This window comes from Aotus nancymaae, unplaced genomic scaffold (genome assembly GCF_030222135.1).
Source record: "Aotus nancymaae isolate 86718 unplaced genomic scaffold, 86718_ANA_hifiasm-v0.15.2.pri h1tg000006l, whole genome shotgun sequence".
Classification (NCBI taxonomy): domain Eukaryota; kingdom Metazoa; phylum Chordata; class Mammalia; order Primates; family Aotidae; genus Aotus; species Aotus nancymaae.
The window spans coordinates 50,598,809-50,611,015 of NW_026988417.1; the positions used below are offsets into that span (position 1 = coordinate 50,598,809).

The 12,207-nt window shown below is 43.0% G+C and overlaps 1 protein-coding gene across 2 annotated transcripts in view; it reads right to left on the reverse strand.

Annotated features, from left to right (window-relative positions):
- Positions 1–10,804, reverse strand: part of KDR (kinase insert domain receptor) — a 48,498-nt gene extending 37,694 nt beyond the window's left edge. The window contains exons 1-3 of one of the 2 annotated variants that reach the window (XM_012441152.2): positions 10,417–10,804; positions 5,670–5,763; positions 3,173–3,369 (exon numbers count right to left, since the gene is read on the reverse strand). In XM_012441152.2, the coding sequence (XP_012296575.2) occupies positions 3,173–3,369; positions 5,670–5,763; positions 10,417–10,483 (358 nt within the window). In that variant the 5' untranslated portion in view covers positions 10,484–10,804. The remainder of the gene's footprint in view (positions 1–3,172; positions 3,370–5,669; positions 5,764–10,416) is intronic. The other variant, XM_012441153.2, reaches the window with a different exon arrangement.
- Positions 10,805–12,207: the final 1,403 nt, after the last annotated feature.

A 12,207-nucleotide genomic window follows, 5' to 3' on the forward strand; every position in this document is an offset into this window, starting at 1 on the left:
GGTATTTACTAGAAAAGTTGGTCACTTTTCAGATTCCTAAACTCTAACCAGACAAGTCAATGACTGGAAGTAACACCTCACACAAGCAAAGGCATCCACAGATTATTCTGTTGATAGACACCTGGCTACAAGTATGTGCTACAGGAGGGTGTGTGTGTGTGTGTGTGTGTGTGCGTGAGCACATGCATGTGTATATATTTGTGTATATAAAAATTTTGAAATAACTCTCAATTGAGATTGACTCCTTTCACAAGGTTTATTGACAAGTAGAATATATTTTTATGAATTTCACATTTTAAAAGATTAATCATTATACTTTTTTCAAAATGAAGGATAATATTTACTTTAAACTTTAAAGTTAAATCTATACACTTTACTGACAAGTTTCACTGATGTTTAAAAAACTCATACGCTCTCTCTTTAGGTAAATAATGTAAATGCCATGAAAATAAATGAATGGATCCTAAAGGATCTTTAGATTAACAGGAAACAACTAACAATTTTGAATTCAGTTATTCAAGATAACCTTATGTGAGCATTTTAAGATTCTGAACACTCGGTATATGATTCTTTCTAAAAATCATGTTTAATACTGATTGCATTTCGTTTAACATCTAGCAGTCATTGATATCTTCAATGACAAACATCTGAAAAGCTACCATTCCAAAGACTGAGCAGAAAACTGAAGAGATTCTGGCCGGGTGCAGTGGCTCACACCTGTAATCCCAACACTTTGGGAGGCTGAAGCAGGCAGATCATTTGAGGTCAGGTGTTTGAGACAAGCCTGGGCAACATGGCAAAACCCCATCTCTACTAAAAATACCAAAAAAAACTAGCCGGGCATGGTGGCACATGCTTATCATCTCAGCTATTTTGGAGGCAGAGGCAGGAGATCAGTTGAACCTGGGAGGCGGAGGTTGCAGTAAGCCGAGATAGTGCCACTGCACTTCAGCCTGAGCAACAAGAGCAAAACTCCATCTCAAAAAAAAAAAAAAGATTTTAAGGCCATTCAAACATTACTCATCCAATGTTAACACACTGCTGGAAAACTTGTCCATTTCCCAGAGATAGAGACGATGTGGTGTGGCGTCATGCTTGAAGTCTCAGAAAGATAACATTTCACATTGCTATGCCCAACACATCTGATCCAGCATTTTCAGAGTGCTTCATAACAGTCAGTCAAAGAGAAGAAAGAGTTAATTAAACCACAGGGGGACAAAGGCAGCTAATTCTCTGCAACAGCAGAAGTTTGATTTCCTTCCCAGCTGGAAAGCACAGAAAAGCAGCCAATCTAGCCCACCACATGCCATAGCCATTATCTTATAAGGCCAGGGCTGACTTCCTGGCTCCATCCATTGCTGAAGAGAATGGGGTCAGAAGACTAGGGAAGTAAGGTGGGGATCGGAGGGGACATTAAACACCTATCCATAGAGAATACTTTAGTGTTTCCTTTCCCATTGTTTAACTTCATGGCCAAAATCTTGGACAGCCCAACTCCTAGAACTTTAGGCTTAGACAGGAAGCAAAATTTAATGGTATACCCAAAGACAGGCAGTGTACCAGTAAACAGTGCTAAGGATTGCTACTTCTTAATATTGCCTACCTTTCATCCACATGTTATGAAATATTACATAACTTGCTTACAGAGCAAGCCTTTGGAAGTTAAATTAACCCTTTGACGTAAGACTAAACCTGTTTAGTAAATCAATTCTATTTCAGTATCTCAAAAGAAGGAAATAAACAAAAGAAACCCAAACAACCACCCATCCTCTCAAAATAAAATATTTACTGAAATTCATGAAATGAATTTTCACATGTCTCCAAGTTTCCTGACTTAGGGAGAAGTAAATAATGAGATATTATGGGGGAGGTTCATCTTGTAGTATTTCCAGACAGGCTAAAAGCAGGAAATCCTTGCACTCTTCTGACAGAGCTGCATCTCCCAAGACTGCCAGATCAAAAGGAGTCAGAAATTCTCCAAGATCTGAGCCTTGTCTCTTTCAAATCCTGCAGAGGGGAGGAGGAGGGCACAGCATTCTATCTTGGACAGTGCTTACTTTGGCAAAAATAATTCTCAAACATCATGAGTCCAGTGGCATAAGTTATTTTGATGTGGTCTCCACTTTTTCATTGCACTAACCATATGTGACACTACTGAGATGTAAGCAGATATATGCAAGTGTGTTTCCCAAAGCTGATGAAATTCTTGCCCTGTAAAAGCTGCTTCTGGGAAAAAGATCTAGGTCATCTTCACCTGTCTCAAATACTCTGGGATGTAAAGAGGCATATACATGAATACATAAAATGTCTGTTTGTCTTCACTGAAAAGAAAAATACTTGGTACATCCAAGCAAACTATGATGCAACCTTTACATTCCTCAAATTTATATCATAGGGATCTCATTATTTAAGTCAGGTTTTCACAGAAAAAAAAAAAGATAGTGTAAGATTTTTGAAACACAAAGAATGCATAACTCATTATAAATATTGAATATGTGTGACATTTATTTTATACTATGTGGTTGTTAAATCAGCCTCCATGGTATCAATCCCAAGTTGCAAATCCTAGAAAAATATGGTATATCATCCAAGATCTCAGACTAAACAAGCAAAGGAAAGAAACATTGTCCTCAAAAGACTCTTTGAAGCAATGTCTTTATTTGCACGAGTATGGAAATTGTTTTTTATGAAGTATTAGTAAGAAAAAAAAAGTTCCTATGTGCAAAAAAACTCCAGAGCCCTTGGCAAAAATGCTTTCCTATGAATTCTTGGGAAAATCTTTTCTTCTGCTGTAGATAACTTGTCTCTCCACAGAAATCTCTTCATAATTCACCCCCAAATCTTCTTCAATTTCAAGAATTTTAGGTTGTCTTCTCAAACATAAGAAGACTTTTATAACTCTCAGTGGCCAATAGTGAACATGAATTTACCTTGGAAACAAAGATCAATCCCAAACGAATTGGGCAGAAGAGAGGTAACACAGCCCAAGTTCTAGAATCAATCAATGAGTCTTATTTCTCAGAGGAAGCCTCAAGAGAGAAGAATTTTGTGTATTCCACTTGACAAACAGCCTTTAGAGCAAGCCCCTTCTTGTACTCAATTCTTCTTTGAGGCTATTGTCTTTTATAACTGGTAAAGAGACGTGGGAACTTAATTTTATTTCACCACTTACCTTGAACATAGACATAAATGACCGAGGCCAAGTCAGTTTCCCGGTAGAAGCACTTGTAGGCTCCAGTGTCATTTCCGATCACTTTTGGAATTGTGAGTGTCTTACAGAAGAGGCCATCACTGCATTCAGTCACCTCCACCCTTTCCTCCGTGCTGCTGTGATTATTGGGCCAAAGCCAGTCCAAGTCCCTCTGTCCCCTGAAAAATTAATTTCAGGGAGGTATTAAAGTCAAGTGCCAGACTATGAGGCTATTTCTAAGAAAAGAGAAACTTTGGTTCTCAAACTTAAATAAACTCTTCACCAGACATAAAGTCTTCTACCGGCCAGGCATGGTGGCTCAGGCCTGTAATCCCAGCACTTTGGGAGGCCTAGGCAAGCGGATCACCTGAGGCCAGGAGCTGGAGACCAGCCTGGCCAACATGGTGAAACCCCGTCTCTACTATAAATACAAAAATGAGCTGGGCATGGTGGCGCATGCCTGTATTCCCAGCTACTCAGGAGGCTGAGGCATGAGAACTACATGAACCAGGGAGGTGAACATTGCAGTGAGCCAAAATCATGCCACTGCACTCCAGCCTGAGCAACAGGGCAACCCCATCTCAAAAAAAAAAAAAGTTTTCTACCAACAACAAGTTGGATCGACATATGATGAAAAGTTACCAACTCAGAAGTCACAGAGATTCCCGAGTTTTCTATTAATTAATACATTCTTTCATTCAACAAATATTTATTAACCATCTACTACCTGCCAAACATGTCAAGGACTGGAGAAAGAGCAGTGAACAAATCAGACAAACATCAATGCTTTATGGCACCTCAGTCTAACTGGAGAAAACAGGCAATTAAAGAATAAGTAAAACTGATTGTATGAAAGACGGTGTTTAGTGCTATGGAGAAAAATATAGAAGATGCAAAGAAAAGGGTAAAGAATTCTGCAGGAGGTGGTCTTGATGAAGCTAGTCATATGAACATCACGAAGAACCGTAATACAGGAGCAAAAGCAGCACATGTGAAGACCCTGGGACAGGTGCAAATCTGGAGTATTAAGGGAAGAGCCAGGAAGCCAGAGCAGCCAGGTAAGAGAGGGCAAAGGGGAGTAAGAAGTGAGGTTAGGAAGGAAGGAGGTGGAACTAAGACTCCGTCGGACCTTGTAAGGAGCTCGCATTAAAACATAGATGGCTTGTACTGCAGCATTTCTCTACAAGGCCCCAAGGAAGATAAGAAGATAGTCAACACCAAGAAGAATGTAACATTATTGGCCTTTCATTCAAAGAACTTGAAATTTCCAAGAAGTTCTGTCTACATCAATCAAGTTACTTTTAACACACTCCGTGGTTTTTTTCAGAACATAAGAAATGTTTATGCAGGGTTTACAAAAGGGATCGTGGAATCCTTGGGGATTTCAAATAAGCCTTGTCATCGAGGGTTGGTAAAAGGAAAATCTAGGGGGAAATGTGTCTTGAACTAGTAAAGCTGGAGAAACAGCACCTGCTACTGTGTTTTTCCCGAAGGGCTGGGTATGGGTAAGGGGACTAGAGTATCCTTTATGCTGCAGTCTAAAATAGATCTGTGTCATTCTGTTGAATGCTTAGTATTCATCAAGAATGAAGCAATGGCAATAAGCTACCCAAGGTCCTTTGTGGACCCCCAGCACTCTTCCAGGAGGGCAACATTATCTCCACTTGTCATAGCCTCTGCCAAAAACACACAGGTCCTAAGACACCTTCATGCCTTTCATGTGTGATCACTACATTAAACTCAAGGGTCTTCTTTCTTTCATTCTGGGGGAAGGGCTGGAAGGCAAAATTTACATCTTATTCTTGACAAAGAAGTCTATTTCTCCAGTTATCAAAAATCAATAGCATGACTTCTTGCCTGCGAGTGGAGAAAGAGGCATTCCAGAATATCAAGGCAGAGCCAGAAGTCCATTATTTATGCAGTTTATGCACTCAGTAATATTACTGGCTAAATATTAAATTGCTATTAAATATTAGTGCCTAAATAGTAAAATTATAGTAATAATTGTATTATAAAGTAAAGTTTTTGGAAAGGGCTAATAAGATGTCCAAGAGTCATACTGAGCATAATAAATATGGTCCCAAATTTCTTCAACTCTATTGCTTAAATGTATATCTGGAGTATTAAGGGAATAGCCCTCAACTTCACTTATTCATTCATATTTATTGAGTATATGTCTTCTATGTGCCAGGTGGCTATACTGGTTATTGGCATGTGTGTGTATTCGTGTGTATGCATGTGTGTGTGTGTGTGTACGCATGTAGGCAGAGAATAGTATAAAAAACACCATAAAATTGTACAGAATTTTTGAGAGAAGATGCTTCTCATTTTTCATTATTACATCACTTCTTAGAAACCTCACCACTTATGAACAATTACTACAAGCTCTATTACAATTCTGCTCTACTGGAAATTATTTTAGCTCAACAAACAATGAGTTACTTAACACAGGAAATCTAGATCTAGAATGGATCCTTACCTGCAAGTAATTTGAAGAGTTGTATTAGCCTTAATTGTAAGTATGTCTTTTTGTATGCTGAGGCTGGGCAGATCAAGAGAAACACTAGGCAAACCTAGAAACAAATTAAACAAATGAATGTAGTTGCCACTGAGTTAGACCTCATAGGAAACACCTTCCATCAACAATGCATACTCCATACTTTAAAAGGCCTCCTCAGCAATTCATTGTATAAAACTGGGAATTTACTTTTCACCATTCTCAGTAAAAGTTCACAAGCTGTGTCATAACAGGAAGAATGGGCAGATGGTCATAAACCAACACAACAGTTCTGCAATTCATGGAGCTAGGGTGGAGTTCCTGTTTTCCTGCGTTGCCAACTTCAAGGTCTTACAAAAGGATATGGGACATTGAATCCAAATGAACCTTCATCTGATGATCTCATTCACTTGGGAAAGGACACACTGACATTTCTTATAAAACGTAGGATGTACACATTTGACTAAACTGCTGATTAATGAATCCCACTTAGAGGGATTTCTATACAGTTCATCTATGTACCTTGAAGGGAGTGAAAGAATCTATGACCTTGTCTCATTTTCCTTTATCGATTTTCTAGTGTGCTTCCTCTGGTGACCAAATTGCCACAGCTGAAATAAGCTTATAAAGACTGTACATTAAAAGCAAGGGAGAGGAATTGAGGAACAGAAAACACTCCCCAGTTCCACACATACATGTATATTTTTTTGAAACGGAGTCTCGCTCTGTTGCCAGGCTGGAGTGCAGTGGCGCCATCTCAGCTCACTGTAACCTCTGCCTCCCAGGTTCAAGAGATTCTCCTGCCTCAGCCTCCAGAGTAGCTGGGATGACAGGCGCCTGCCACCACGCCTGGTTGATTTTTTGTATTTTTAGCAGAGATGGAGTTTCACTGTATTAGCCAGGATGGTCTCGATCTCCTGACCTCGTGATCCACTTGCCTCAGCCTCCCAAAATGCTGGGATTACAGGTGTGAGCCACCACACCCAGCCATGCATATTAATATACTTTTCTGCATGTGTGAAATTTCCCCAATTTCATACATACATGCAAATTAATATACTTTTCTCTCTATTGTAATTCATTAGCATTACCCTTTTTTAAAAAAGTGTATGAAATTTTTAAGTGTAATGCTAATGAATTAGCATTGGGAGATCTGAACTTATTCATCAAAGCTCTGAGCTCATCCTGACACCAAATTTCAGACATAAGAAACTTGTCTTTACCTAAAACGGTAAGAACGAGAAAAGAAGTGGGGCATAGATTCCTCAACATGTCACTCTACAGCAAGATGATTTAATTCTCTGTGAACTAAATGTGAAGAGCTATGACATGTTGAAAAAGCATGAGAGAAAGAATAACTGTCCACTATGCTAGGGCCTTAACACATATTAAGACCTTGAAAAAAGTAATTGATGCTGGGCAGGCACCCAAGCTTTCTAAGTTACGTCAACTAAGAAAAACTGACTTTCTAGGCCTAAAATGGCATTGACCTTGTCGGGCAAATAAGAGAGTATGAACAAATAGAAGGAGGTATGAGATGGTATAAATAGAGTATAAGTAAATATCCAGTGCAAACATCCAAGGCGTTGGATCTGTGGACCCCAATGTGAACAACTGTAGGCAGAATGAACAAGTGACTGCACGTGTTCTCACACACCTGCACAGATGTGCAAACTAGGGTGCTGACATAACCACAGATTGTTGATCAATAACATGGTTTTCTAAAAACTGGAAACTAAGTGATATCAATATATCTCAGAAATTAACTGGCATTGGCACTGACTTACATTTGGGGCAGTTTTGTTCTTAAGACTTTAGAGCTTTTGAGATCTAGAGACTTTTAGATCGTTTAGACTTTAGATGCATTTTAACAAGCATTTCAACAAGCATTTCAAGTTACCCTGCCACTGGGCCACTCTTGGACAGCTGCTGGTCTGGGTGGTGATGTTTAGTTAATTTGCATAGTACTTTGTGTGTGGAAGGGGGGTTATATTTATGTTTAAAATAGAAAACGGGTTTTCGCTATGTTGCCCTGGCACTTCTTGAACTCCAGGGCTCAAGCGTTCCTCCCTCCTCTGCCTCCCTAAGTGCTGGGATTACAGCAATGAGCCACTGCACCCGGCCTGCACAGTGCTTTTTAATATGAAAGAAGTAACTGCACCCCAAAACAGGCAAACAAAAAACCAAAATGCTTAAAAGCAAAACAGAAACTTTCCAGTAATGGAGTCCCACTTTGTTTAAGAAAAGGAAAATAAAAACAATTCATTTGGATAACACAGATTTCAAACTTGACTGGGGAACACAAGGTTGAGAAAGAAGCTGAAAACATGATATACAATTCACACTACAATCCAAATGAGAAAGAGTCCATTATTTGGCCACATTCTTGTAAGAAAAAAAAAAAAAAGGCAGTAAAAATGACTCTCAGTAAGCTATGCCCACTCTGCTACCAAAATGAGAAACTCCTGAAGGTTCCTCATAATTCACTGCCACAGATCACATTCTAGACACACTTTCCTAAGTAACAAATATTTTTAAAAAGAAAAGGTGGCCAGGCGCAGTGGCTCACGCCTATAATCCCAGCACTTTGGGAGGCTGAGGAGGGTAGATCACAAGGTCAAGAGATTGAGACCATCCTGGCCAACATGGTGAAACCCCATCTCTATTAAAATACAAAAATTAGCTGGGCGTAGTGGCGCGTGCCTGTAGTCCCAGCTACTTGGGAGGCTGAGGCAGGAGAATTGCTTGAACCCGGGAGGTGGACGTTGCAGTGAGCTGAGATCATGCCACTGCACTCCAGCCTGGGTGACAGAACGAGACTCTGTCTCAAAAAAGAAAAGAAAAGAAAAGGTATGTCCTTCATTCATAGGAAGCTGAGATAATACCAAACTATTCTAGAATGCCAAACTATTCTAAAATGACTCTCATAGCGTATTGAGAGTCATTTTTACTGCCATTTTTTTTCTTATAAGAATGTGGCCAAATAACGGGCTCTTTCTCATTTGGCTTGTAGTGTGAATTGTATATCATGTTTTATTCTAGAGACACATCTACAACAAAAATCTATTCAACAAGGCTCTCAATAACTTCAAATTCATATCTGTAGACCAACACTGGGTTTTTTTTTTTTCCTCCATTAAACTTCATTAGTTTTCATTGGCAAGCTTGAGCTGGACTCTTCAGAAAGTTCTAAAGAAATAACTGTAAGAGGTACATATGCTACTACTCAATAAAAAGCCCTTCTATGTTCAAATCCCATAACCAATATTAATTAATTTGTGCACTGTTACCCTTCCAGCTCAAAGACGGGAAGGAAAAACAACAGTGCCTCTGTCTCTAGAATTTGATGGCACCAATTAAAGCCCAATCCAATTAAGCAAGTAATGCACTCCAAAAGGGCAAGTTCACCATTATATTCAAGGCAACCCCAGTGCCGTTACTACTGCGCTAGGAAACACCCCAGGCTTAAAAGCAACTCACTTGTTTGTGGAATACAGAGCAACCACATGTTCCAGACCTTCACTCTCTTCCCATAAAGGGAGAGAAAGAGGATTTGTCAGGGACAAATGAGTGTCCATGGTGGAACTGGACCCTATGAACCAAGTCATTATAAAGAAAATTCAATAACTCTGGACAGATGATCTTCGTACTGTATGTGGGTGGGAGTGTCTCTTAAGACATGTCTTTGGAAATAAGAATTTTTTTCCCTGAATTATTTGACTTTTTTTTTCTTTCTGTGACCCTTTTTCCCCTTTCCCGCCCTGCAAAGAGTGGAAATCTGGAAATCAGCAAACTGGCTGCAGAAAAGAAATAATTATCTATGGGATGAGGAGAGAAAGGGAACTGAGGAAGACAAGACAGACAGCTATTGCACCAAGAGCCTGCGTGTTCCTAATTGAAAGAGACAGAAATTTTAGGTGGCAGGGAGAGGAAGGAATGGCGCTAAAACTAGGTACCAAGTCTCTCGGGAAAGGTTTTCAGAGCTTGAGCTTCTTACTTCAAGGACTATAGCGCTCTGAAAGATGTGCAATGCTTTACGCAGGACAGTTGACTTGTTACTTGGAGACATTTAGAGAAGCTGTCTCAGCCCTCAGGACAAGTCCCTATTTCCCCCTTCTTCTCTCTGCAAGAAGAGCGGTGTCCTGCACCAAGGAAGGACAAAATTTTCTCTCCTCACCAGATCCCACTTCACACAGCGGGTGTGCGTGTGTGTTCAGGCATGAAGACAACAGCGAGTCGGGTCTCAGCCCTACTCGCAAAGAGGCAGAACCGAGTGTACGGTGCGATCTGGGAGACCCGGCTTGAGGTCCCTGCAAGGTTACCTTCCCCGGGCCCGGACTAGGATGTTGCGTGCAGCCAGACAACTTTTCACCGCCTGTTCTCGCCAGCGGAGGCACCTCCTGCCTGCCAGTCCCGGGCGCCTTCCCACCCCTGCCTCCCGACAACCCGAGGGTGTGTCAGCATCTCAAGACGCGCTCCAGCCGAGGTCCCAGTCGGAGACCAGAGTCCTGGAAGAGGAACTGGGCTAGAGCACAGGCGACCACAGACTCCCTGGGTAATCTTAGGCCAGTCTCTGAGCCTCAGTTCCCCCACTGGTAAATGAAAGATCGCAAAGTGTCAAGTCCCGTCCAACTCTCCAACTCTATGATTCCGAGTTAGTTCGGGCTTCCAGATCCTCTCCGCCCGCACCCGACCTGTCCACCTTCCTCCTCGGGAGTGGGCTCCTTACCCACAGAGGCGGCCCGGGTCTCCACGCAGAGCCACAGGGCGATGGCCAGCAGCACCTTCCTGTCCATCCTGCACCTAGAGCCGGGCGAAATGCCCAGAACTCGGGCACCGGTTCTTTCTCCCAGCGCCTGTCTAGAGAAGGAGGCGCGGAGGTGGAACGCGCGGCACCGCGCAGCGCAGGGCACCGCGCAGCGCAGGACCCCGGAACGCACAGGGCGAGGGAGCCCCGGCGCCGACCGCGGCTGTAGGGGCGTCTGCGGGTGCCAGCCAGTAGGAGAGGGTATCCGGCTGCCAGACTGGCTTTTGCAGCGCACAAGTGATGCCCGGCGCGGGTAGAGGAAACGCAGCGACCACACACCGCCTGCTCTCCCCGGGTCCCGGGACTCAGTGCCGAGTGGGAGCTGGAGCCGAAACTCTAGAGTGCGGGGGCGGGGCCATGCGGGGCGGGGCCGGGCGGGGGAGGGGCTCTCCCCTGCGGCCAGCCCCGCCTCTCACCCGGGTACCCAGCGGGGATCTAGAGCTCCCCAAGCCCATTTACATCTCCGCAGTTCCCCTCACTCCGGGGACTGCGCCGGGCCCGGAGTCTCCCAGGAGAGAACATCTCGGAGCAACAACTTTGTTTCTGGTGTAAATAAAAAGTAGTCGGTAACGGGCGCTGAGCCACTCCAGGGTTCAATCGCTTGCTAGCCCCCGAGATTTGGGGAGCATCACCGGGACCGCAGCGAGGGACACCGCGCCCTCACCAGGCGCGTCAAAGTGCAGGACCCTCTTCGCCATCGCGAGCGTCTGAAGTGGCCGAGAATCTGCTGCAGTTTGGAGCCACGAGGGAGAAGCGGATACTGAGCCAAGTATGCTGGGTCGCAAACTGGCAGCGACTCCAGCCAGCAGTTTTGCTTTTTGTATTAGAGTGTTTGTTTTAGGGTGTTTTGTTTGGCCAGCGTAATTGTAGTTTAAAAAGCTGAATCTGGTTGTTCTTAATCAGAAAACGCACTCGCCCAGTTCGCCAACATTCCTGCTATTTCCCACAATATTTGGCGGCTCTAAATATTTTGAAGTTACCTGCCTAGCCCCAAGAAGGCATTTACATTTGGGACCCCTGCCTGGCTCTCTCCAGAAAACCGTAGCAGGGCTCCAGGGAACTGGAGGTATACAGAGCCTGTCCCTGGCCTGAGGCTCTCCGTGAGAGAGGGCTTTTGTCCATCGTGCTCCCCAATGAAGAGCCCTAGTGAAATTTTGGCCAGGCCCCTTTTCAGAGCAGGGCTTCCAGCTAAGATAGCCTTAGGCCCAGGGGGAGGCCAGCTGCCCGCAAGCTTCAGTGGAGGAGCAGTGAAGCAAAAGCAGCTAGGACACTCTGTGACCAAACTGCAACATTGTCTCCACGTGTGTGGACTTCTTGTGGCAGTCTCACCCAAGACAAAATTTAATTTAAGGCAGCTGTTTGGAGGGGAACTCCAATTCCTTCCTGACCAAATTCACTCCTTCTTGTTTTCTGTGCATATCTCCCCACACCTGGGGAGTGTCATCAAATGTCCCCTAACTTCATTAAATATGAATCTTCCAGATCTCTATGTCTCCTACCTCCCAGGGGTACTTTTTAATGACAACCTAAAGAACCATCCTTCACCAAGACAGACACACAGAATTATTATCTCTACACCTAATTCAAACTAGATTGATTGTATACAATTAATGTAGCCTGTTGCTTATCTTCATCTGTTTTTAAATATCTACTATATTCACACTTCTACTTTGCCAGGCTGACAGTTGAAATATTTTAACACTGTCTGAAAAG